At 47.5% G+C, this 27,392-nt stretch overlaps 2 protein-coding genes across 12 annotated transcripts in view; one reads left to right on the forward strand and one right to left on the reverse strand.

Annotated features, from left to right (window-relative positions):
• Positions 1-219: 219 nt before the first annotated feature.
• Ccnk (cyclin K) lies at positions 220-27,285 on the reverse strand. 4 transcript variants are annotated; one of them, XM_063240854.1, is made up of 12 exons: positions 27,266-27,285; positions 26,080-26,222; positions 15,412-15,660; positions 14,904-14,985; positions 13,208-13,339; positions 8,839-8,944; positions 8,313-8,370; positions 7,527-7,696; positions 6,974-7,245; positions 6,323-6,356; positions 3,805-3,876; positions 220-1,501 (listed from the first exon to the last, which is right to left on the reverse strand). In XM_063240854.1, the coding sequence occupies exons 3-12, from the start codon at positions 15,606-15,608 to the stop codon at positions 876-878; spliced, it is 1,749 nt and encodes a 582-aa protein (XP_063096924.1). In that variant the 5' UTR covers positions 15,609-15,660; positions 26,080-26,222; positions 27,266-27,285; the 3' UTR covers positions 220-875. The 4 variants fall into 4 exon arrangements, with proteins under 4 accessions (XP_063096924.1, XP_063096923.1, XP_003463046.1 ...); XM_063240853.1 differs by lacking the exon at positions 27,266-27,285 and adding an exon at positions 26,378-26,539; XM_003462998.5 differs by lacking the exon at positions 27,266-27,285 and having other exon boundaries at positions 26,080-26,315.
• Positions 26,679-27,392, forward strand: part of Setd3 (SET domain containing 3, actin N3(tau)-histidine methyltransferase) — a 61,095-nt gene continuing 60,381 nt past the window's right edge. For 6 of the 8 annotated variants that reach the window (XM_063240842.1, XM_005000493.4, XM_063240846.1 and 3 more), the window contains exon 1: positions 26,679-26,860. The gene's annotated coding sequence lies outside the window, so the exon portion shown is untranslated. The remainder of the gene's footprint in view (positions 26,861-27,392) is intronic. The other 2 variants (XM_063240848.1, XM_063240843.1) reach the window with 2 other exon arrangements.

The raw sequence follows: 27,392 nt of genomic DNA on the forward strand, positions 1-27,392 counted from the left end.
TGAACAAAACAATAAAGAACAAAACCGACAAAACCAAAACATTGGAGACATTATAGGTCTTCAAAAGTAGTTAATAGTCAACCAGAATGGGCGTCATAATGAATCTCACTATCTTCTGCATGCAGCCAACACCTGAAGGTGGTCTTCGAGGCACAGTTCCCTGACCCCTCCCCAGGTGGGACCCTTGACCCACTGTCCACCCCCACAAGACCAGGGCAGTTTCAGAACTGATTTTATTTGGTTAACTGACCGCAGGAGTCTCATTTGTAACTAAGATGGAATTCACAGTATGCTGTTACATTCACACTAAACAAAAAATGTATCTTTATGTACAGGAATTTGCAAATAGATGTAAACTAAACATACTTTACTTTCCAAGTACACATCTCTCTGGGAAAGAAAAAATCCATCCAACAAAGCAACCCCTTCAAAATAATTTTAATACAAAGGATGCAAACATCTGCCGATGAAAAAAGGGGCTCCTCTGACCTGCTGGGTATCATGGGAAATCACTGGACAGGAACAATGACAACAGCTGGACTTCAGGTGGAACTGGACTATTTAAAATCGAGTTTCCAGGAAAATAGGCACTGATTTCTAGAAGGAAGCTATCTATGGAGCCAATATGGCTGGTTAGCGCCTCCTGAGTATAAACCCAGTGCAGGGCGCCGATGTGAGTGGAAACCATGTAAACGGACTGCAGAGGAGGCCCGGCCCACCAGGCTGCTGCCCACCCTAGGTGCCAGGCCCAGGCCCTTCTTCCCATACTGCAGCTGTCTAACATACAAAGTACCCTGCCGCTTACCCACCTAGCTACTCAGGTTGATTAAAAACACTCTTATTAAAAACGAGGGGCCAAAGGGCGTCCTGTCCTGTTATCTCATCCAGGCAGCCCGCCCCAGCCCCCCCACAGGAGGCATGCCAGGTGGAGGGATGGGAGGGGGCACAGGCGGCTGTCCTCCTGGGGGGACAGCGGGAGGTGGGTAGCTAGCTGGGGGCAGACCCAGACCCGGAGGGGGGTGAGGTGGGACTGCGTGGGTGGGGGGCAGGCGTGGGGGAGGGGGTGGGAAGTTGGGGTTGTAGGTAGGTGGGGGTGGTGGGTAGCCAGGTGTAGGGGGCGGGATGGTGGGTGGGGGAAAGGATGCTGGAGGAGGGGGCACAGGGGGCGGGGGAGGGTTGGGGGGGTAGACATGGGGGTGGTAGGGAAGGTGAGCAGGCGGGCCGTATGCAGGGGGCATGGCGCCGTAGGAGGGGCCTTCAGTCTTCATCATGGACTGCAGGCTCTGGTAGCCCTCTCCCGACATGTAGGAGCTGGTGGTGGACATCCCGGTAATGTAGCTGGAGGGGGGTGGTGGCGGGGGCCGGTGCGGCAATGGTGGTGGCTGGTGCACAGGGGCTGGGTGGGCCGGAGGAGGGATCTGGACTTTGGGGAGGTCGCTGGCATCCACTGGGCCAGACGGCTCCGCCTCGCCTAGGGCAGCGGTGAGGGGAGGCTTCCGGTCTGCAGGGGAGAGACAGGTCAGTGTGCCACCTTGGACCCTAACTCGGAGCAGGCATGGCGGGTCTCTGGGTCACACCAGGACATCTTGGTCCCTGTCACAGGTATTGGCAGCCGTTTGTGTGGAGCAGAGTGTGGTGTCATCTCTGTGTCCTGGCAGGAAGGCCAGCACTGGAAGGTCCCAAGCTATCAATTAGGCTGCTCCCTGCTGTCCCCAGCCCAGCCCCTCTGCCCACCAGGCCCGGTTCCCCTCTGAGCTAGCTCCACGCACTCAGCTGTGGGCTTCCGTCTCTCTGGCCCTGTCTGCCTCGGGTCTGTGCCCTGGAGCCAGGCTGCACAGCAGGACTGGTGGCGGCACTAGCACTCAGTCGAACCAATTTTAAAAGGCCACTGGGAGTCTCGCAACATGCCCAGTGTGTGCATCTCAGGGGCAGGTGGTTTCGTCTCGCTCAGGAGAGGCAGGCTCAATGCCCAGCATGCTTCCCCAGGGACAGGCATGGTCTGCAGGCACCTGTGTGCTCTGCCAGGTGCCCCTGAGCCAGCCCTGTGCTTACAACCAGACCAGGCCCCGGGCTCCTAAGTGCTCCACAGCCTGGCCCCACCCGTCATGTCAGACCCCCGAAAGAGAATCTGTTCCCTCGCATGGTGGTACAGTGCTCAGAAGCGTCCTTTCCCAGGCAGCTCAGGGCAAATCCTGGGAGCAGGATGGCTGGGCCCAGAAAAGAGCTCTAACAGCTGAGGCGCAGGCCATGCAGGGGCCTCACATCCGCCTGCTGCCTCCGTGAGCCCAGTAACCCGCCTACAGCTGCCAACGTGTACGGCTCGGAGACCTGCTTGCCTGTGTGCCATAGGAGCTCCTTGCCTTGTCCTGCCCGCTGAAGATACCAGGGACAGGCAGGGCAGTGGGCATGCTAGTGACCAGCACCCTCACCCAGGAACTTGGGCAGCGCCACATACTCTCTGGTTCTGAAGGCCAAGGAAACAATGTATACAAATGCAGACCCCTGCTGGGTGCAGTGGTGCACATCTGTAATCCTACTCAGGAGGCTGAGACAGGAGAATTTCAAGTTTAAAACCAGCCAGAGCAACTTAGCAGGACCTTTTCTCAAAACAGAGATGAAAAGGGCTGGGGATGTGGCTCAGTACCCCCCACCCTGAGTCCCCAGTATCCAGAAGAACAAAGCACTGGCCCTTTTAACTCCTGTCACTCGTGTCCCAAATCTGCAGTTTCCTCCACCTGAGATACCAGCTCTGTAGCCTTTCCCAGCCTCACCCTGGCCCAGCCCCTGCCCCAGCTGCTGTGTGGGAACACAAGGTCCTGGATGCCCCAGGCCTCACTGCAGAGCTGAGCCCCACTCCTGCCGCCTTGGACTGCAGGCAGCGTTGGGCCCCATATCTGAGCTCTCCATGATACCACTCCTCGTTGTCCTCCTCCTCCTCAATCCTTCTGCACCAGAGGGCCACACAGTACCCTGAGGACCTTACTCGGGAAGCTCCTGTGGGCCCACCTGCGGGTTCCTACCTTGCAGGGCCCCCCAGGCTCCGCTCTCCCCAGTCTCGGCTCTCTTGGCTCCCACCTCCCCAGGGGCAGCTTGCCAAGCCCTGAGAGATGTTCCCATGGGGCTGGGAACAGGCCTCATATCAGGCTCTGCGGGCCTTGAACAAGGAAAAGCACTAGCTGGCTGCGAAGGTCCCTTAACAGCTGCTTCTGTATTTCTAAGCAAGATCCCTCTGAGCTGGGGGCTGAGATTCAGTCTAAAGTTCTCCAAGTGCCTGTACCATGGTGGCCATGTGTGTCACGTTCGCTGCCACTGACCACTGGGGCTCAGGAGTCTCTGAGATGGCCCCTGCCTGGCCTGGCTTTGAGGCGGGCACAGCAGAGCACGCTCTGTGCTTCAGCCTCCTGTTTCCCTGTGGCTGCTGCTGGAGACCCTGCTCAGCTCTCACCCTGCAGAGAAAGTCATGCCTTTTCACATACTCTGTGTGTGATCCCATCAGCCACTGAGTCCTCAGAATGCCCTAGCAGACATCCTAACCACAGGAAGCAGGTGCAAGACATGGATCCTGGTGTCCATGGCAGTCTGCTTGCCTGCCTGCCCTGGAAACGTGCACCGAGTGGCAGAGCACACTCATCTTCTGTGCAGTGCTGCCTGCTGGCTGGGAGAGGTCCGGGAGCCCCAGCCACACCTAAGATGGCAGGCAGCGCCTGGCTCACAGCGCCTGGCTCAGGAGGCGAACCATTTACAGCAGCCCCGAGCCCCATCCCTACCCCCTGCCGCAGCCGCAGGGTCACCGGCCTCGCTTACCTGGGGGCGGGTGGGCAGGAGGCAATGGTGGGTGGCTGGTCTCAATTTTGGGAATTTTAGGTGGTGGTGGTTCTAAAAAGAAAAGATGGGTTAAAATACCACTCACACTTCCTCATGTAAATAAAATACATCAGGAAGAGAACACAGCAAGAGACACGCAGAGATTTCTTTAGAAGCAAATGAACGAGGTCCCAGGCTTTCAGGGAGTCAGACAAGAGCTTCAGCTGAACTAGGAACTCACTGCCGCTGTTTAAGTGATTCAAGCCCTTTCCCGCACAGCACAGCCTGCTAACTTCTCTGGCTCCCATTTGTCTGAGATTCCTTGTTGACTTCTTAGGACAAATTCTTCAGCATCAGGAGCACGACAGCCAGATCTTGGCGAACTCCGAGGAAGGCGCTGGGCAGCAGTGCCGTGCCGTGCCGTGCCGTGCCGTGCCGTGCCGTGCCGTGCCATGCCCTACCTGGCTCACTGGGAGCCCTTTCCTGCGAACTTCTACTCCCTCACATCTGAAGCTGCTTCTCTCCCTCTCCACACTGATTTCCAGCAGGCGCTATGCCAGAAGCAGCGCATTACCTTGTGACAGATCTGGAAGCAGGGAGGACAACCGAGGCATGGCGCTGCCAGCCAGCACCACAGGGAGAACACTGCCCACCCTCTGAAGTCAGGTGCTGTCGCCAGCGTCCACAGTGACCACCCAGGCGGCCGGGGCAGGGTGTAAGAGACCGAATTCTTCCACTGAAGAAGGCAGACTGAGACACAAGCAGGACAGACCCCTTCTTCCTGCTCTTCTGGTGTAGCTTTTGTCCTGAGGTCTTTTTTTTTCTGTTTTGACCCGGGTCTCACTATATCATTCCAGCTGGCCTCCAACTTGCTGTGATTCTCCTGCCTTAGCCTCCTAAGCGCTGGGATTACAGGCGTGCGCCACCACTTCTGGCTTGTTCTGCAGTTTAAATGTGACCTGAGATCATGTGACACTGTATCTCCTGGCATCAGCAACTGCTTCCCTTACTTCCCTGTCTCAAGTGCAGGGCAGGTTCTGGGTATAGGGACCCTGTGCCCTGTGGACTTGGCGATCAAGTCCTCTCTATAGTAAACCCACACACTGCCATCTCCTCCGACACCAATCGTGGCTGCCCTCGGCCTGTCAAGCTCCAGCTGTCCCCAGCAGCTGTCCAACTGTGCTACGATGAGACACACACAATTTTAACTTTCTAGCAGGTGCGTGAAAAAGGAAGAACTGAAACTCATTTAGATATTTTCTTAACCCAATTGACAATTTTAAAAGAAAATTGCCATCTGGGGCCAGCCACATGGGCACTGGGCCCCAGTCCTCGCCTTCTGCTCTGTGGCCAATGCCCCCACCTAAAGGCTCCACTCCTCGAAGGCGAGTCCCCCTGGGATCAGCTGGGGCCGTTTCCTGCCTCGCCAAGGACCTGTCCACTGTCGTGCCGCTCTAGAGCCTGAGGTGCGCTCAATGCCTGCAAATCTGGAGCTAAAAACAATGCACCTGTACTGAACTTGCCACTCCTCCCAAGACGCTGAGAAAAACAGCATTACCGGAACTTGAAGATCTCACAACAGCTTTATGAATTCATTGGAAAAGAAGTAAGCAGTGAAGAGATGAGAGAGAGTAAATATGGCTAGTGCTTTCGAAGCACTCAGGAGGTCAGCAGCACAGACCAAGGTACGCTAAGTTTTGTGACCTTTCAGATTTTATTCCCTTTGCTTTCAACACAGAAACAAAATCATGCAACTCTGCTCTAGGAACGTGCAAGAAGGCTGGTGTCTTAAATTTAGGGGTCTGTGGCTTTTGGGGCCACACACCCAGCACCCCATCCTTTCTAGCCTGCATGCTGCCACTGTGTTGAGCACAGGCCCTCTGATGGCCCCTTATTTTGTCCCCAGTGGAACGCTTCATTCGTCCCTCAAAATGAACAGCACAACTGGCTCACTCCATTCAGAACTGCTCCTTCTGAGGGGTTTTTTGTACTGGGCACTGAACCCAGGACACCTGAACACCGAGTTACAGATCTTGTCTTGTTTTCATTTTTTATTCTGAGACAGCCACACTTAAGTTGTTCAGACTGGCCCTGAACTTGATATCCTCCTACCTCAGCTTCCAGAGCAGCTGGGATTCCAGGTGTGAGCCAACATGCCCCACCAGAACTGAATTCTCTTACGTGTTCTCAAGAGTATTTGTACACCAATGTTTCCTGTATCGATACTTCTTTGTAACAATCTATAAAATGACACAGGCCAGTGTTTTTCTACAATAGGGAAAGTTTTTGATGGCTGGAGGTTAAACTGTAAGGCTAATTCACATCTGAAAGGAAACAATGCTGACCAAGTATTTAAACGAACCTACACAGAAACAAAATAAATGAAATGTAAGAATAGGGTATTGGGCTGGGGACTTAGCTCAGCAGCATAAGCACCTTTCCTGGCAAGTGCAAGGTCCCAAATTTGGATACCCAACATACACACACACACACGGGTATTACAAAAATAGGGTATTACCTGCTGCTTTGTTCTCTTCTTTGGGAGAAACAACCTGTTAAAAAGAACACATATGACCATTAACCAAGACGCCAGGCACCCCAGAATCCCAGGGAGACTGAGGCTACGCAGCAGTTTTCTGTGACCCGTGCCTGCGGTCCCTCGCCATCACACCTGTCCCTTTCTTCCCTGGTCAAAGAGAAGGAGCCCCTCTTCTGCAGAGTGCTCTTGGCAACAGCAGCCTTCGGTTCTTGCTACAGTGGCTCTCTGGGGTTTGCTTTCCTTTGGGGGTTCTTATCAACCAAATGGCTTCCTCTAGTGGCTGGAGTCCTTCCATGGTGAACAGATCTGTGTCCCCTGACCAGAAACCTTTACCAGTGTGCTGTGTGTCACTTAAAGAACTTAAAGTACACTGAGGACAGTGGGCCAGAGCTAAGGACTCCAGCAGCCAGAGCATGCAGCTGGGATGCCTGGGGAGGGAAGCAGTCCTACTTCAGGTTCGCGCGGAAGAGAATACTGGGCGAAGATGCACCCCAGTGCTCCAGAGTGGAGGCTGCAGAGCCCACCTGACTCCCCACCAGCGGGCCACACTGTGAGCTGGGGCAGGTCCCCGCGTCCGCGTCCCATGTTCAGTGCCATCCCCGGCAGGGCTAGCGCCCAGACCCCGCTCACCACAGCACGCTTCGCCTGGCGGGGAGGGCTGGGCTGCGGAGACAGCTTCTTGGGCTGCTGTGCGGGTGGTGGCGGCGGCTGCTGGGCTGACTGCTGTGAGTCCTTCTGCGGGGGCGGGGCTGGCTCGGCGCCCTGAGATGGCTGTGGCTGCTGAACTTGCGGCACTTGTGGTGCAGGCTGAAGAGACGGGGGCTGCTGCAGCTGATGGGGCGTGTGATGAGGCATCTGTTGCTTTCCTTGGGAGTAGAGGTCTAGGATCTGGTGGCAGATGTCTAAACGATAGCCAACAATTACGTTCACTATGGATCTACGCTGTAAATCAAATTTTACTGAGAAAAACTCAGCTCTGATTCCCCTACAAGGCCCAGTAAGCAGGCAACTGGGCCCGTCTTTGCTGTGCGTGACACTGGGCTTCCTTTCTAGTTTGCAAGACCTGCAGAACTTTGTGGTGGACCAAAGTGAAGGTCACAGCAGAGAATTTGAAGGGTATGGGCTGTCAGGGAAGAACCATCTAAAGATGGGACTCTCCCAAGACCACTCACTGGCTCAGTACCTTCCAAAACATCAACAGGGACGTCCTGAACGAACTGCTCCCACCATCTCCGGTACATGGGCTTGGAGGTCCATTCTTGTATTTCAAACTTGCACAAACGTCCTGCTAGATACATGACTGCCACTGCTATGATCTCCGGCTCCCACTGCAGTGACAAGGTGGTGCAGAGACTGGTGGAAAAGGAAAGAAAGGTATGACATTTAAGATGAAACTATGCATGAAGATTTGAAGCCGTATCTACCTCCATGCTAACCCAAGTAATTAATGCACTATAAATAAAAAAGCAAGTTTCCAGGTACCAGTCACTAATCTGTTCTTTAAAGAATCCGAAGAATTTGAATACATGCAAAAAGTGCTACGTTATGACATACACATGTCCTGTTGAAATCCTAGCCACTGAGCTGCTTCTTTGAATGAACTTCTCTGGGGAGGGCAGTCACTCTGCAAGACAGATGTGAGGGACTGCCGCCTCTCCACCATCGGCATCCCCAAGAACACTCTGGAACCATTACAAGAAATCAATCGGGTTCTGAGGCTTCTGATGTCAAAATCTCCCATGTGTGTTCTGGACTAAGGTTTCAAATTGGAACTAACATTCCAAGTTCTCACACTGTGATGCCTTCTCTGCTGGGAAGCATCGGCTCAGACCTCAGCCCCAGTTCGGCCCCTGCCCCTTTATCCAGGGCTGGTTGTTTCCTCAACTGCAAAATGACGGCCTTGTATTAAATGACCCATAAAATCTCTCATCACACTACTGCAATTACATCAACATTTAAACACATGTACCTGTCATTTACAAAGGTCCATGCCATCTGAACCAACTTTTGAATTTTGTTTTTATCACCTAGAAATGAAGAAAAAGGCAAAAATTAATAGAAATGGAGGGACAAGAATTTATAAGAAATAACAGTAAACACGCGGTATTAGCCCAGGACAGCACCTGCATCTAGGAAAGGGCAGAGGAACAAAGGCGGCTCTGTCCTCCCCTGGTTCTTTCCCTACACTTGTCCTTTCTCTGCGCGACCTATGCTGAAACACCATGTATGGGAAACTGGCTGCAAGGCTGACTTTATTAGTCTATTTAAAACCCTGACTCATCTTCATGCTTTGCATCACCCGGCAACTGGATGACAGAACCTGTTTATGCGAGAAGGAAGCAGTGCGAAGGGCTGCGGGCACACTGCCTGTGCCACCATGCCCGGGACTTCCGCGTCACCGTACCGTCCTCTCTAAGGGGCACACCTTGGGCACCACTCAACTTACAGACCTGATTTCACAGTAACAAAGATCTCCGGGGAACTCTTCCTCCTACCTTTGAGCTGTTTGGCATATTTGAGCAGGAACTGGTATGGATGTTCTACCTGTAGATCAAACTTTATAGTCTGCAGTAAGATTCTCTCCAGAACCATTACTTCTTCCTAAAAAGGAAAAAAAAGCATCAGGACAGAAATTACAAGTCTCAAATAACATTAACAAATTGAACTTTCCTGTTTATTTTCTCCTTTTCCATTCAGGCTCAGAAACAGTGACACGCAAAGGACTCGCAACAGGTAGAAAAACTAATCGAAGGGTAACTCAAGGGAAATGACATTAAATAAAGATTCTTAGCAATGGTATCACTTTCAAATACACATGGATTTCCCTTAACAAAATCAAGTGGTTTCTTTCGAGATTCCTCGACAAAGGCAACTCCCGGGGAACTTGAAGCTGAGACAATGCAGTGTGCATGTGTGAATGGGCTTTAGCATTTTGTCTTCGAATCCTTCATTTATACAAAACAAGTGCTCCCAACATTACTTACTGAAAACATAAAGATACCATTTTTCCTTTTATTGTAAATGCAGCTAAATCATTATCTTGTACTGGGTATACACGCATTTACATACACAGGCAACCTTCTGGCCAGGGACCATTTGTCTATTTCTGTACCACAATTAAAGTGGTAGGAAGGCTTCCTTTCATTGCTAGTCCTCTTTTGTAACAAAGTGGCCTGTTTTGCCAGGTCCTAACCAACCATGGTTCCACTCCTAAATGAATACACAATGCCACTCATGTTCTGACTGGGAACTCACTGACTTCACAGGGCAAACAGAGGGTTTCAACTTTAATGAACCATCCTAAAGACCTTTTATTAAAACCTTTTCAGCCCCTTAATTTTAAAGGTTTTTGTAGATGGAAAATCTCACCATTAGTCGTCACACAAACATGAACTTTGAGAAGAGATAGGAGGGAATGACTTTCATTCCACATCACTGCTTCAGGACTACAGAGATGACTCTATAATGATCTACTGCTCCAAAAGGCAGGGCAGGACCACAGTCTTCCTCTCCCAGTGGTTACCCCCCGTTTTCCCATTCGCACAGTACGTATATAAAAAATATTCCTCCTTTTTTTGTCTGCTGTGCATCCCTGTTTCTCAGCAGCTTCAGCATTTCAGCTAAGTTTAAAAGGAACTCAGCACAAATGCCAACAGTCTGCAGGCGGTGGTCCATCTAGGATTACAGAACAGCCCGAGGCCTGCCCTCGGGTGTGGCTAACAGGTAATTATGTGTCAACTGCACAGCCGTCCTCAGGGAAGCTTCCTGCAGTTTTCCGCTTACCTGGGTCCCTGGGTAGAACGCTCTCACAGCACCTTTAACTAGTCTTTACAGCACTTCCTAAGTCTCATGAGGGGATACACGATTATCTTATTAAAATCTATGAGAGCAAAGAACACAAATGTTTTGCCAAGTTTTATCTTGTGCTTACCACAGTGGAAAATTAAACATTTGTTGAATATATGAGAGAATAACATTACTCAGGAAAACTACCCAGTTAAAACAATATTAATTGATGCCAAAAAAATTACACACGCACTCAACTTTCTTTTCCTAAATACTTACACTACCTCCCCGAGTAAGCATTCTCTTCTTTTCCAAGGGCAGCACTGGGTCTTCCCTACTGCCAGACATGACCTGTCTTGTGACTGCACATGCGAGAGAAAGTGGGCAGGGCCTGCCCGCCTGCGTGTTTAGGTCTCACTAGTGTGAATGGTTCCGATTCTCACTTCCTCAGGAGTGGAGCTCTACCCTGCTGTGTGCAGACCAGGTCCTGGCTTCCTAACTGGACGACACAGTGCCGAAGGTAAAGAGGAACTTCTCCGGGGACACCCAGGGCAGCACAACCAGCTATGCCAAGCGTCCTCACGCGCAGGGTCCACTCAGAAGCTCCAAGGTTCACCTGCCCCTGACAAAACCTGGCTGAGGCACGAGGTGTCCCTATAGCTGGATGACACCAACCATGGATTCGCTACCTATGAAAATTGCCTACAGATGTAGAAAACATTCTCTGATAGTTACGTGGTTTTATAAAGATGAACTTTTTTTTTGTCTTTTTCCTTTTTATCGGTACCGGGGATCGAACTCACGACTGCCTGCTTGCAAGGTAGGCGCTTAATGCCACTGAGCTAAATCCCCAGCCCCCTAAAGATGAACTTTTGATTACTGTTAATTTGAGTCTAAGTTCAAATCTTACAAATAAGATTTCTAATGAAGTTTAAAGGACAGAAGTGTCCCGCACTGATGATGCTGCATGCAGGACAGAGGGCAGAGAGCCTGCTTGTTCCGGACCACATGGAGGTGCTGCATGCAGCCAGTGAGGAAAGACAGATCACGGATGGCGCCAGACTCAGGGCCTGAGCTGGTCTGAACTGTGATTCCGAGTCTCCTCTCCAGAGAAGCACGTGCCACTCACTGAACAGGACTCTGCCGAATGTGTGTTCAGCACTGTACTGGAAAATTGTGCTCCTTATGGATCTTACAGTTAAGAAAGGAAAGAGTTATGTGTGTGACTTTTTCACTGGGTCACCATGGCGAGGGCGCAGCAGTGGTAAAGATGCAGAAGCACTGTCTTATGGCTGTGGCCTGAGGCCACACCAGAGCTGCCCAGGGGAGGCCTGTGATCTCCTGGGAAAGAGCACTTTTACGAAACGTGTCCACCCCATCTCCAGCTGTTGGTGGGTTCAATGTGCTTTCGATTCCAGACAAAATGACACCAATACAGAAGCTTCTTGCTCTAGCACCAAGAAGTCATACGCCCAAGTTTAAGGAAGTACACACTGTGAAAAAGCGTAACTTCCAGTGTCTTGTAAGAGCTCAGCACTGTGGTGAAAGCAGACGCCTGCTGCCACACCCAGAAGTTGTCCGGGCAATTCCACAGGGACATTGGCCTGAAGAGACCAGAGACAGACCCCAAGGTCTGCAGCACTAAATCATGGCATGGCTGGCTCCAAAGCCAAGAGCCTATTGCTGATTTTTAGTACACCTACACTGGGCCAATCAATAGTACATGCTCCTCAAAGAATGTGGTCAAAAGAAACTTTTCTCAACTAAAAATGCTGCTTAGAATGAATCCCAAAAGAATCCAAAGGTGGACTTCAAAAATTTATCTTTGCTATGAAGGTTCAACTTTGAAAATAAAAAATGTCTAAGGTAATTTCTGAAAGTACAGTTAGCAAAGTAACTTAAAAAAACTCGTATTTATTCTACAAACATTTGGAAACCAGACCAAGTGCAAATTCTGCCTGGCATCTTTCAGAGTTCATGGGAAAGTATCTCTCTGGGATAAAGGACTGAACCTTCCCAGAGTGCCTGAGAACAGCAAACATGCACAGAAGGCTCTCCTAACTGTGTGTGGGGATGCTGGCCAAGCACTAACACCAAGTAATACTTGGGATTGTTTGCTACATATCTATGTAATGGAGACTCAAACGCATACTGCTAAGTCAAGGGACCCAATCTAAAAAGGCTTCATATTGCACGTTTCTAACCCTATGACATTCTGGAAAAAGCAAAACTACAGAGATAGTGAGAAGAACAATGACCACGAGTGATTAAGTGGGAGGAAGGGATGAACAGGCACTGTACTGTTATATCAGGGTAGGTACACATTACCTATTTGTCCAAGTTCATAGGATGTAAAACTGAGAATGAACCTTAACGCTAGTGACAATGATGTGAAGGTAGGGACCTCAGTAGGAACACATGGACCACTCTGTGGAGGCTGTGTGCCATGGGACAAGAGGCACACAGGAACTCTGACTTTTGCTGTGAACTGAACAGCACTCTAGAGAAATCGATGTAAGGTATGATAAATGTTACAAACAATTAACAAGCGATACAAGGATGAAACTGGGTGAAAATGTGGTGGGAGAAAACTATCACTGCTCCCTGAAATGGTATTAGAGAACACAGTGAAAGCCTGAATTACTTTAACCCCATTCCCTGACAATGGCAGAAACCGTAGGAAGGGACAGGATGGAGACTGTAACTAGCCATCAGAGTCTAGGTATCTGAAAATGATGCAATGTCAGTAACCTCGACGTCCCTGAGACGTAAAAGGCACAACAGCATCTGTACTTTGAGCTGAGTAAGGAGCACCCCCAGCACAGACCCTAAGAAGGTAGCGCACTGGTGGAAAGGAGGAGACTTCTATTTACACTTGTCTTAAGCACTGTCACCCCTCAAGAGCTCAGGACACTGCGGGCACTACCCCAATGAGGCCACGCACTCTCCTCTCACATCTTGCAATGCAAGTAGTACCCTCAGCAGAAGCTCTCTTAGGAACTCGAGGCACCGGCAGACACAGGTGCACAGCCACTGTCTGTAACTCAATGATGTCAGGTAGGAAGTTATGGTTCTTACCTTTGGGTCATCTCCAAACTGGCCAAACTGTACATCATTTAATAAACTACGAGCTGTTTTGATGATATCTTTACATTTTTTTGGAGTTTCTTCCACTTTCCCAGCCAAAAAGAGACAACAAGCTCCTGTCACCTAAAAGAGAGACAAAAGGTCTTATGTTTTTGCTAGCAGATTTTTAATTTTCTCAATAACCCAGATCCTCTCATTTTTCTACCTTCTTACTCATTTAAAAATATTCTGATACCCTAAAAGCTTGAAGGAGCTATCTGGCTTTGTAAAACGTTTTAAGACTTAGTTTTCTTAGAGTTGGGGTTATAGCTCATTAGTAGAGTGCCAGCCTAGCATTTATGAGGCCTTGCATTTGATCCCCAATTCTAGGGGAAAAAAAAAAAACAAACCACAAAGCCACAGAACCAAATTTACTTTTTATATTGCAGTTTGGAGGATTTCTATTTTCTGTACAGTAAACTGCTATGAAACAGAACAAGCACAACCGCGTGCAGGTCCTGTAGAATCCATTTCTGTACCACTGGCCACATTTCCCTTCCTTCTGCGCTGGCCAGAATGTATGTGTCCCCAGGAGTCCGTGCCTTGAAAAGCACCTCTGATGCAGCCGTATTCAGAGGTAGGGCTTGGGATTCATGGGCCCCCTTGAATGGATGGCAACTTCCTGAAAGAGGCTTCAGAGCGAGCACCAGTCCCTCCTCCTCCCACATGACAAAACAGCAAGCAGGTACTAATCTGCGAGCACCCTGACCCTGGACGTGCCCAATTCACAACTGTGAGGAGCAAGTTTCTGTAACCGTTAAATTACCTAGCCCGAGGTTACTGTGCTACAGCAGCCCGCAGCCACAATGGGCGAAGACACTCTGTGTAGTTCTTGTATCCCCATGGTCTCAATTCTCTCCCCCAGCTTTTCCCGACCCTCTACTATCCTACATGCCACTCTCCTCCCATAACCCTGACACTGGATGCTACTCTGCTAGAGGACAATGCTACTTCTGACAGTTTCCTAAGAACTTTATAAAGTGGTAAGGGAGACAAACTCATAAATATAGTAAAATTTCAGCAACCCCTTCCAAAAACCAAAAAACCCCCACCCCAAACCAAAACAACAATAGAAAAGTCCAGCAAAATGACCTTCCTCTTAAGTCTCATTCTGTTTACTGAGAAGTCCAATGTCTCTCTCTAGCTTTAAGTGTCACCATGCTCTGACTCGGCCTACCTCACACCCAGGGTCACACCCTTTCCTTCCCTCCACATGGAGCTCCCTGCTGGACCTGCTGAAGCCAGTTCTGGGCACACCACCACCCTTACCCATCCCTGCACATCTATGCTCTCGTATGCCCAAGGTTTAGCTCACGACCTGTACCTTCGGCCTTTCGGACTCCCCAATTCCTGCAAGATGTAATTAAGCTCTCCCTGCAGTGTCACAGCCTTCTACCTGTACCACTCCCCTGGCCCAAACTTATCTTGGAAAAGTAACAGAAAAGCAAACTTTCATACAAAGCACAACACAGCAATGGCCCACATTCCTCTTAAAGATTTCGGTATAGTTAGAAAAGACATAATTCCCACTTGATTTTTAAAAAAACATTAACATTTTACAGAAAACATGGTAAGAGAGACTAATGTGTCCACCAAAACAGGCAGAACAGTAGTGTGGTAGGGATCACAGTAACATTTAAACACTTACATATCTTGGGAATTGCTTGAAGGAATGAAACATGTAGAAGCGATGAAAATAAATTATTCCAGTTGCCAGGGTGTCATAGTGTCTGTTTTACTGGTTAAGGACTTTAGCAGTAACTATTATAGGCTCTGTTTTTAAATGCAGAACAACAAAGACAGCAACAACAACATGAGTGATAAACAATGCACAGTGACAGAGCTGGAAGAAGGGGCGTCTCTGAGCGCCAGCATTTTGGTTCACGAGTGAGCAGTGTGAAGTCCTGTGTTTTTAACAAGCCTCAAGAAACACTGTAGCCGTTATCCCGGGTGGCCGCTTGCTTAGTGGCTGAGTCTACACATTTAACGGTGAAGCGGAAACAGAAAAACCCTGGAGTCATGCATTCAGGACAACACTTACACAACAAAGATACACACGAGCTGCCCTAGTGCAGAGAAAGGACTGTACAGTTTGTCTAGAGTATCAGTTTGGATCTTGGTGGTAGCAGGGGAGAGTGTGAGGAGGATCAGGATACAGTCCCAGTCGTGTGCCCACATCGAAGATGAACCGGGCCCCCTCTCGGCGGTACCGGGCCTCTGTGGCTGGATCGAGTCCTTCGAGCTGCGAGGGTGTATGAGCCAAGTCTTTCTTATCCCAGTACCAACATGGTTTCGTGTGGTCCAGGTTTGCTGAGGTTACTGAAGGGCTTGAATTTTCTTTATTTTCCTTCATTTATTGAAGTAGACTTGTTCTTTCCAAAGAGTTCTCTGAAAATGTTAGACTCCTAAGAGAAAAAGACACAAAGTTGGAAAGGGATGCCACACTGTAAGTCATCCTAATCACCACAAGCAATCTACGGCCACAGAAGCTCCTGAGGCTGAGTCGAAATTCCTTAAAGCAGCTACCCTACTCGCTGGCAATGAGGGGCCCCAGGCGACCCCTCAAAGCCAGTTCAGCACATACAATAAGGAACTCCAGTGTTGTAATGCCCAGCTTTTATGGTAGTTGTTAAGAGCATTTCTTCCTTCTCTTGAGCCTAAAGGTTTAAGTTTGGACAAGATTTTGGGAGAAAGCAAGTATATCATAGTTCCTTTCTGCTTTTATTCATGAGACACATACTTCTGCTGGTTTAAATTCCATTCTTCAGTGAAATTTGAACCTGTGTTAATCCCCTACAAAGCTTTATGCTTCAAAATTATTCTCTCTTCCATCTACCAGTTAAATTTTCCCTTGTTTAATTCACTTGATTTCCCGCAGGCATTTGCTTATAAAAGCCATGGGATTGGGTTAGTTCACATGTGCACAAGTCACGGAATTGAGCAATGAACCAGGTGTGTGCTGGGCATAGTGTAATCCCAACACTTGGGAGGCTGAGGCATGAGAATGGTGCCAAGTTCGAGACTAGCCTGGGCTACAAAGTGAGCTCAAGGCCAGCCTCAACTGCAAAGTGAGGCCCTATCTCAAAAAGACAAAACGAAACAGGTGTGTGGTACAGTGACACCTGGGTGTTGATCTGGGGGAGTGGCTGGAAGGTGGCCTATGAGAAAGGTGCTCAAGTGGTCTTGCTTCTTATCCTCCTCCCTTTTTTTCATTCAGAATACTGATTCTCTAAGTGCCTCACGCTTCCAACAGAAAACCACCAACACAAGGAGCTCACTTGAGCACTGAAAAGTGGAGGTCTCTTGTAAAAAGAGATGTCTGTTCAGGAAACAGAAGACATTTTCAAACAGGGTAGCAGAAGGGTTCCAGGAGAGGTGCTAGAGCCAGCTCAATCTGGTGAGCAGGAAAATAGCAGCTGTGTGGCCCAGATCTGAGCTGCAGCCCCACAGGTTCATCTGGAGCTGCCCCTGCCCTGAGCCTGCTCCCTTCTGGTGGCAAGGTGACACAGCAGGGCCGAGCAGTCTCTCATTCTCGGTATCTGGGACCTTCAAAGGCATCATGCTGTTTCCTTCAACAGGAAGAATTAAATAACTGGAAAAGGTAATCTGCATGAGTTAAATTTATGTGACTTTTATATGTGATTTATTAAATTGGGCAAAGTTGGGGGCTGTTAACTAAATCCTCAGAAACCATCATAGTGAGAGACCATTTCTCATCTACTGAATTGGCAAAACCCCAAAATGTTGGCAATTTCCTGTTGCCAAAACAGGGGAGAAGGGGGCATTCTTATACATTGTGGGTAGAATACAAAATGGCAAAATGGTCACAGCGGGAAGCAGGAAGTAGCTAAGAAAATGACATGCGCATTTGCTTTTTGACCTAGCAACCTTGCTGTAGGAATCATCCCAGGAAACACTTCCACAAGTAGGAAACAACACATATACAAGATTATTCACTGCAGTGCTGTTTGTAATAGCAAGTCTGCAAATAACCCAAGTGCTTAGCAACAGGGACTAGGTAAGGAGATTATCTATGATACAGGGACACAACAGTATACATGGCTAAAGGATGGAGAGCTCCAGGGTCAGAAAAGGAAAGGCAGCACACATAGTATGCTAATATCTAGGCAAGACAGGGCAGGAGCAAACTATTTTCTTGCACCCAAGTTTTTAAAACAACAATAGAGTTATCAATAGGAAATGGGAAGAACAGAATGAGAAGACAAAGACTGGAACAGGACTTCACTGATCTATTGTTTTTATATAGCTTTTGGCTTTTTTGGTAATTCTTTTATTCTAAAATAATTGTAGATTTACAGAAGTTATAAACAAAGTACAAAAGAGTTTTTGTCTACACCCTTAATTCAGTTTCCCAATATTTTACACAAATACAGTACTAAAAAACTAACTGGCACAATAAACTTGGAATTTTTTTTTCAAGGCAGGGTCTCACTCTGTAGTGCAGGCTGGCCTTGAATTTGCTTATGCAGCCCAGACTATCTTTCAACTCACAGTGACCCTCCTGCCTCATCTTCCTGAGTGCTGGAATTACAGGCATGTGCCATCATGCCCAGCTTTTACTTGGATTTTAAGTTCTTCCAAAATCCCCCTTTCTGCTGAGAGACCCAGTCCAGGATACTCCACTATGTTTAGGCATCACAGAAGAGGGTCCTGTCTCTTCTAATGTGTAAGTTTTTCAGTTTTGCTATGACCTTGCCAGTATGACACACTATGCAAATATTTCATAAACTATGGATTTAGCTCTGCTATTTCCCCAAGGGTGGAGTTTTAAGGAAAATGCCACCGAGGCCATGCTGCTCTCAACAGATAGTGTCAGTGGTGGGCAGTTTCGAAATGACTTTTTACCCTAATGTCACTCATGACCACAGTGGTCAGCCAGCTTTTCTTTTTTTTTTTATTCTTTTTTATCGGTACCGGGGATCAAACTCACGACCACCTGTTTGCAAGGCAGGTGCTTATGCTGCTGAGCTACATCCCCCAGCCCCTCAGCCAGCTTTTCATTGTTCATTACTATTGTACCCTTTGCATTTCCTGTTCTTCAGAAGCCAGTTGCCAGCTTCAGCCCACGGTTCTTACTTTGGGATGTGGAAATTAAAGTCTACTTTCTGCAGTAAGAAGTATCAAAGAACTTGTGGGCATACATTAAAACTTCCACAGTAACTACTAAATAATATTTTGGAAAATATTGCAGTGCAAAATACTCTACAACTACCTGTTGCTTCTTAAAGTCCTGTTCCACTAATTCTAGCACTCATTTGAGGACCCTGTGCTACAATTATGATCGTGGTTTTTCTTTTGTTTTTGAGACAGAGTCTCCCCATGTTGGCAGGCTGGCCCTGAACTCGCAAGCTCAAGCGATCCTTCTGCCTTAGCCTCCTGAGCATGCCTGGCTACAGTGGTGACTTTCCATTTCCTTTATTCCTTCAACATCGATTACTTAGAATTCTTTTATTAAAAGATTTGCTCTACTTTGCCTTTTTAATCATGTAAATATTTAATATATGAATATAACTAAAAATAAAGCAACAAATCCTACCCTCAGACTAAACCCCTTGTATACCAAATGCACAACATAACCACACAAAAAAATATTTCAAGTCATTTGGGATCCCAATAAGATCCTTAGTGAGATATACTCTATGGACAAAAAGAATTATAAAAACTTTAAACTTCATAATACTGTAGTAGTGTTGGATCATACTTCTCAATCACCTTTTAATACAATGCAGCATAAAACAAGTAGTAAATTTTAACATTAGGAACCAAGAATTTTCAGTGCAAAGAAAATAATCATACATATGCACAAAATTAGAGAAAAAACTTGTTAAATTTTAGTTAAAATGATTACAAATAAATTTATATCTATCTCCCAACTCTGTCCATTTCTAGTAACTAGAAACAATGACATTCCCATAATAAGCCACAGTTTAATGCCAACATTTTGTTTTTTTCAAAACTGTTACCTTCCAAAAGGAAGAAGACTCCTTTCCAGTCTGGAATAAGAACCTCCCTGGGATTTGGTCTAATTGAAGCCTATCAAAAGACAGGATAGCAGGTAGTGTGGTGGCACACGCCTACAACCTCAGCTACTCTCAGGGCTGAGGCAGAGGACTGCAAGTTTGAGGCCAGGTCCAAACTTACTGAGAACTTACCTTAACATAAAACTGGATTTACTGTCACTTTTCTCAGGGATTACATAGCAGAATGACTGTTCTTAGGGGAAGCAGACTAAAGTATTTCCATTGAAGTATCCTGATGCTTCAACTTACTTTCAAACCGTCTATCTAAAATGTTGTCACAGAGAGTGCATCCAGTGGAGACAATAGGTAAAAAACAAGCAGTTACTGTACTACACTTTCTTGTAATAATAAATTAGAGTAAAAAAAGTCAGATGAGGGAGTGGGGATGTGGCTCTGTGGTAAAGCTCTTGCCTTGCATGCACAAGGCCCTAGGTGCGATCTCCAGCACAAAAACAAACAGATGAGACTGCTTATCTCTTCTTATCTCTTTTAGACTCCATTAGACCCCTCAGTAGCCAAGGAGTATCTGCAGTGGTTTCACAGTCTTTGTAATTCAGTTAAGGCACACAAAAAGAAAAGTGCACTAATTATAAGCATACAGCTAATTTCCACAAAGTAAACATACCTCAGTAGAAAATCAGAATACTGCCAACTTTCTAGAAACTTCTAATGTTCTCCTAGTCACTAGTGCTCCAAAGATAACCTCTATCCTGATCACCAGTCTAGGCCGTTTTTAAAGGACTACCCAATAGAATAGTACATGTGGGCAGTGCTCAAGCTGAGAAAGAGCTGCACTGTACCTTGTTCTATAGAAATAATACAACTTATCATTTTACTGTGATGAAGGTTTGCAACGTTTCTGGTTTGCTACACTAACCAACACTCACATACATTCTTGTAGAACAGATGGTACTTGGCCAGCTGGCGGGGAGTCAGTCCCTTAGCACTTTGTAACCCCTGTATGGTACACTAGCTGGCGTCACTACTTTAAGAGATGTTGCCTGTATCTGCATGCGCTTTCATCCAAGGGTCTGTGAGTACTTACTGTGAGCCAGGCCTCACAGCACGGGGATGTCTCCCTCTCCAGAAGCTTACATTCTAGGGGGAGAAGAGAAACAACACAGGGAAGGCAACAGAAAACTGGTGCTGAAAGAAGCTGGTTCGACAAATACCAGGTCTCAAGAACTTGAAAGACACTTGTACAGAAATATCGATTAGGCAGACCTGTTGAAACCTGGAAAGAATGTGTCTATTTGGGATGTGTAGATGTGCTGACTAAAGTTACAGTCAGGGACAGAGGGAGGAGAGTGAAAAAAGGGGCTTGGGGTCTGGGGACAGATCTCTGATAAACCTGTGGGGAAATTCACAAAGGTAAGATAGAGGCGTTTCATTTATATATATGTATGTGTGTGTGTGTATTCTTTTTTTTGTACTGGGATTGAACTCATGACCTTGTGCTTGCCAGGCAGGCGCTTATGGCACTGAGCTAATTCCCAAGCCCTCCTTCTAATATTATTGGGTGTGGTGGGACATAGCTATAATCTCAACATTCCAGGAGTCTGCGACAGGAGGATTCCAAGTCTAAACCAAGCCTTAGAGAGACCCATTCTCAAGAGGCACGGAAGTTTACACTGAACCGGTTTGCATGAGAACCCACTGGATATTCAGTCTTAAAACAGAGGTGGAAGTCAGCAATAACGAATAAGGAAAGATTACTCCACTTGGTGATGAACTGTTAATTAAGAACACTGAACACTGATTGTGGTGATGGTCACATAACTCTGAATATATGATAAAAATGATTGCCTGGTTAGTTTTGTATGTATGGTTTTGTATGCTATATAAATTATGCCTCAATAAGATAGATATAAATATAAATAAAGAGCACATTTTTAGAAATGCAGTGGGGCAGAAAAAAATCTTCTGAGGCATCTGTTGCTCAAAAGAGTGACACAGCGACAGGCTGTTACGTCTTCCGAGGGAGTTAGCCAGTCAAGGGGTAATACAGCACAGTAAGCAAGTCAGTGTGAAAAAGGAAGCACTTTTTCTGAGAAACAGTTGGAGGAAGATGGAATAAGAAATCTTGAAGAGGCGGCTGGGGGTTTAGCTCAGTGGGAGGAAGTAATTACTTAAGAAAGGGTCCATTTGCTCAACTAGAGCGCAAGACATCTACTGAGAGGAAAGGGCCAGAAAAGGGCTAGAAACAAGCTGCAAAGAAACTGAGATGGCAAGAACGTGAGTTCACGAGTGAACAAATCATAAACATACTTGAGTCTGTTTCACCTGTGGTCACCAGCCAGCTTACACACCAGTAATATAATGTTCTAGTGCCACTGTCCAGATTAGTAATCTTCAGACTCTGGGGCAGGATGAATAAAACATGAAACACAATGAAAACAGATGTATATAAAAAGAAAAGCACCAGTCCTATAAACCATCCATTTTCTAAAAAAAAAAAAAAAAAAAAAAAAGCCGGCTTCAGGTCTACAACTCTGTTCCCTATTGCTCTTCAATTACTTTTTCACAAAAAGTTACAAATTTTCTCACTGGCAGTTCAAGATGATGTAAAAATGACTGATGTACGAGATTTATGAGCTCCACAAAAGTGACAATCTCTTCATAAACAAGCATCGTGTCAAGGCATTTTAGCAACATTTTTCAGTTAAATGCTTTAGCTACATTACATGATGAAAAATGAAGTGCATTTTCAACATTTAGAATTATGGAAAAGACAGTAAAGATCTCCATACCAGTCTTTTATCCAGAACAGAAGTTTCTCCTTAATAATACTAAACTGCATGTGGTGGTGCATGTCTGTAATCCCAACAATCTGAGAGGCTGAGACAGGAGGATTCCAAGTCTAAACCAAGCATTAGTGAGACTCATTCTCAAAATAAAAGATAAAAAGCAGGGGATTTAGCTTGGTGAGAATGCGCCCATGTGCACGCAGGCAGACCCACTTACACATACCCCCACCAAACAAAATAATATCAACTGGTTTTCCACTAACCCTCATTCAGCCGCTTTTACATATGTGACTTCAGTGTGGAAAGCAGACTATGACACTGCTCAGTACCAGCAGTAGGCATTCCCCAAGTCTTGCATTATTCTTTTAATGATTTTTATGTCTGCTCATCCTCCACACAGAAGGCACAAAACAATGAGTGAAATTTACTTTTTAACAATTACAGCTCTGGAACTCCCATCTAAGCTTTGAAAATATATTTATCTACTGATTGTCTTTTAAGAATGTGAAGACAATTTTTACATTTCGTTCTCTAGTGAAAAATAAACCTAACCTTCTTTTTCTTTTTCTTTTTTTTGGTACCAGGGATCAAACTCACAACTTCATGCTTACCAGGCAGGCACTTATGATGCTGAGCTAAATCCCTGGCCCAACCTAACCATTTTAAAAAGTATGCTTTTTAGGGCCTCAAAGTGCCTGTTGGTAGTCAGGGTTTACAGGGGAATGGATTTAATGAAGGACACATAATTCATAGAATTACTTTATAATATTCACCAAAAGAGTCAAATGCCAGAAAAGTGCCAGAAATCTGTCCACACACTAGAGACCCAAAGAATCCAGCTGAGGGCCTGGATCCCATGGCAATGTTCTCCACAGGTCCACTTAGAGGCCTAAAGCCCAAGACAATCTCGCGTGCAAGTCTGTACCCAGGATCTGAACTGGGAAGGCCCAAAGGTCACTGGTGGATGCTAAAAAGTCTGCATTCAATTCAGCTGAGTTTTGCAAGTTGACGATTAGTTAATACACCCACAGTGCCCCTACATATTAACTAGCAAAACAGAACAAATAACCTTTATATGACCTGCCTAGCACATGGCAGGAGTACCAAGTCCATCTTTTGTCCCCTGAGCAAGCTATACTCCCCCCACCCCCTACCCTCACCCCAGGGTCTCACTGAGCAGCCTGTGTTACCATTAATCTCATGCTCCGAGTCTCAGACTCCGAAGCTTTGGGATTTAGATATGTTCCACCACACTTGGCTAAATTAAGTTTCTTAGAAAATAAAACCAAACAGACATGAAATAACCTCCCAGTAAGTGGCACAGCCATAATTTGTCTTACTTCAGACTAAGATAATACTTTAAATATTACTACTTTGAGTCTATAAATAAACATTATACTTCTGTTAAGACAGATCTTCCTCACCTTAAACATGTACAACTGAGCCCTTATAAATTTACTCCTAATTTCGTCAGAGCTATTACTTCAGCTGGTCCTCTTTCATTCTTTTGGTACTGGGGATTGAACCTAGGGAAGTGCTAAGCTACATTTTTATTTTGAGGTAAAGCTTTTTATTTTGAGATAAACTCTCACTGGGTTGCCAAGGCTGGCCTCCAAGTCACAATCCTTCTGTAGATAGTGATTAGCCTCCTGGGTGGCTCGGACTACAGGCACATGCCCCCACATCTGGCTTAAATCAGTTTTTAAGAACTCTGAATCTTAAGTGTCCTAAGATGTGGTGCCCACTTATTACTACACAGCTGGAGTTAATTTATTAACTTGAGACGCATGCTTCTTATATATTTAATAATAAAAAAAAGTACTAACCAAGCAAGGGCACGACCAGAGCCTAACAGCTTATTTTTAAAGATTTCTTTCTGGGCCCATAATATAGCTCAGCGGCACAGAACCAGCCTGGCAAGCATGAGGTTTTGAGTTCTATTCCTGGTACCAAACAAACAAACAAAAAACCCAACTCCCTCTAAGCTAATACTAGCTCATTAGTAAGTGTCTTTGGTTTAGTAATCTGAATGGCCACATTCGCCTAACTATATCTGATCCAAAATATTTACTTCCTGTGTCCATTAGGATGGAGAGATTATGTTTAGTGTCTTAAGGAACCCTAAACTGACTCATATTAGCAATCTCCTGCCTACTTGCAGGTGACTACAGGTGAATATGATTTGTGTTGCCTGACTTTTCCTTCCTGGAGCTCTGTTAGTTTAGGGAATCAGTTTTCCTTTCCTAAGTATTCAGAGACCTCTTTTTCAACTCTCCCAATATTCTAAAATCAGATCTTCAATAAACCCTTGCACCCAAGTCACATACTTGTTTTTCGTGAGAGCAGAGGTGTTTACCAGACTGCAGCCTTCTACCACTAGTCACCTTTAAGAGTCCTCAAAAACTATGAACAATGATTTTACAAATTTTTTTTGAAGACAGATTCTCACTGTGTATTCAGGCTAACCCTGAACTGGCTATGTAACCCAGAGTGGCCTGGAACTCACTGGGATCATTCTGCTTCTCAGTCTCCTGAGTACTTACAACTTCATAAACAATTATGCTGATAATTTATATGACCTTGAAAATATAAACTGAATTTAACCCACTTAGATATTCTTTATAATCTTATTTTGAACTCAATTCTTGGTTTTGTTTGTTCTTACCCAATTTTTGAGAAAACAAGCCAAAAACAGTTTCCTCTTAATACACTCAAGTGAATTCACTGGTTTCAAAATAATCTGACGGTAATCTCATTTTACAGACTGAAACTATTATGAATTTTTAAAATAACATTGAATTTTAGAAATGGCATTGAAAATTTAAGAACTTCATAAAGTTATGTTTATTGCTTGTTGGTGCAAACTACACTTTCAAAAAGGACCAAATGTAAAACATGACTTATAGGGAAATCAACTAGTATGTTTCAGTAATATATCACAATATAATCAAAATTAGAAAAAAGAAGGAACATCTCTAAAATTAAACATTAACAGTATTCACTGAAAAAAAAAAAGCCCTGGACAACTATTATATTTACAGTCAAAATTATTTAACAAGCAAGCACCCCGAGAACGCTAACAGTTTCAATCATATGTCTATCCACACTAATGACGCTATCATTCATCCATTGTCTCATTTGGCAATATAGAGTTTACTAAAGTTTAGTGTTCTAGGTGTCCAGGATCGAAAGCTCCTGGCTTTCATTTCCATCAGCATCATTCACAGAATCCTTGAAGAGCATCTAAAAGTGCAAAGCACCGTTAGGAACCTGTATAAAGCTACATCTATCGAGATACAGACACTACTCAGTTTGCCTTAAAAACATAAAAACGACAGCTTTTAAAAACTCGTTAACCCCAAATGACTTTGCGAGAATTCCCTTTAATTGACAACCCACATTTGGGGTGCGTTGCTGAGGCTACCTTGTGCAGACAACAGTTTTAAGAGTTTTTAGATGACCTCTTACGGCCCCACTCCCTAAAGAACAATCCCTGTAATAAGCTAAACTATCCAGCCAAGAAAGGACGGGTGAGGACGACGCCTGGGCAAGAACGAGCCTCATGCGGAAGTGCATTCTACTCTTTGCTAGTCTTACCCTTGGCACGGGGCTCTTCGTTCTCGAAGTCGGAGCACCGCAGACAAGGAACAGTTTCCAAAGTCTCAGGCCGCAACAACGTAGTAAAAGACACCCCAAGGAACGAATGGGAAGCCGGGGGAGGTCTCTGGCCGCGCGTGTGCCGGGACCCCGGCTTCCTTTCCCTTTCTGCGAGAAAGACTCCAAACCGTGGCTGCCCCCACTGCACCAGTTCTCGGGTTCGCCAGGACCCCCGCGCTACAGACCCTGTCCTGAAGCCCACTTCAGAGCCCTGCGTCGCCCGCTAAGTTCAACGTGCACCGTCGTCCGGCTAGCGGAGGGGGACGGAAACCGGAGCGCGAGATTCTTCCAAAGGACTGCGGTAGTCGCCCAAACCCCACTCCGACCTCCAGGTAAGTAGGAAGTGGGCGGCACCGCCCGTGGTCCGTCGGTCACTCACCCCACTCTTCAAACAAGCCCCTTAGCGACGTCTCTCCTTGCTGACCGCGGCCATCTTGGATGTGGAATGTCGGAGAACTACGTCATCACTCTGCGTCTTGCGACGAAAAACTAGAGCCAGGAGAGGCGGTTAGCATCGGGCACCTATCAACCAATCAGAAGAAAGTAGAGCTCTCAAAAGAGGAACTAGTTGTCTGTTTCCTTCCCGCCCACCGGTTGAGTCAGGGGCTGATGTGTGGAGTGGGAGGAGCCGGCTAAGGGTCTAGCCCGTCGGTCCCGCCACTCGCGACCAACCGAACCTGCTAACGGAACTTGGGCGCGGAGGCGTGGCCTAGGCTGCCCGTGGACCTATCAGAATTCGGGCGTGGGTGAAGCCCAGCCAATTGCAACCACGGAGCTGGCGGTCGAGTCAGCCGCTCTTGCCCCGGGAGCCGCGCGTCCAATGGTGGCTAAGGACCCGGAGCGGAACGGCGGCTGGGTGGCGGGCGGGGCCGCGCGCAGGCGTGCGAGGAGCAGGCCAATGAGCACCGGCGGCGGGCCCCGGGGGCGGGCCTTGGGGGGGACAGAGCCGGGTTGAGCCGCGGCGGCGGGGCCGTCTCAGGCCGCCGTCCCGCCCCTGCTGTCCCGCCCCTGCTGTCCGGCCGCTGCTGTCCGGCCGCTGCCACCACCACAGCCGCCGCCGCCACCGCCGCCGCCACCACCACCTAGGGGGTTGGTTGAGGCGGACGGTGGGGTCCGGGCTGGAGTGCAGCGCCGCCGCTGCGCGACAAGGAAGCGGGCAGGTGAGTTGCGGTGGCGGCGGAGGCACCCTCCCGCGCGGCCCGTGGAGACAGTGGCGTCGCGGTCTCCGGGCGCCGCGAGGCCGTCCCGCCCCCGGCCGGCAGCTCGCTCTCGAGTTGGGGTTGGGGCTGGGGCTCCGGCTCGCCCGCGGCGGGTAGTGCTCGAGCCCGCTGGGAGGCCCCGCTCGGCCTGCGCTCTCGCGGCTGGGGGGCGCCCGCGGGCCCTAGCGCAGGTGCAGGGAGCGGCGCGGCCCGGCCCGGAACCCTCGCGGGGCTCGGCGTGTGGCCGGGCGCGCTCGCTTCCTTCCTCCCCTCCGCCCGAGAAGCCGCGGCTTTCTGTTCCTCTTGCGCACACCCCAGACCTCGGGACCGGTCTGACCCTCTCCCCCCAGTGCCCAACTCTCCAACCCGTCGGTGAAAATAGGTCATCTTTCTTCCTACGCGCCCCTGGCCGTGGTCCACACGCGCAGTGCCCTGGGCGGGAGCTGGACCGAGCGCTTCAGAGTTTGCTCTTCCGGCCATGAAACTCCTCCTC

Source organism: Cavia porcellus, unplaced genomic scaffold (assembly GCF_034190915.1).
Source record: "Cavia porcellus strain 051 isolate PalLab524CR breed Dunkin Hartley unplaced genomic scaffold, mCavPor4.1 scaffold_31, whole genome shotgun sequence".
Taxonomy (NCBI): Eukaryota; Metazoa; Chordata; class Mammalia; order Rodentia; family Caviidae; genus Cavia; species Cavia porcellus.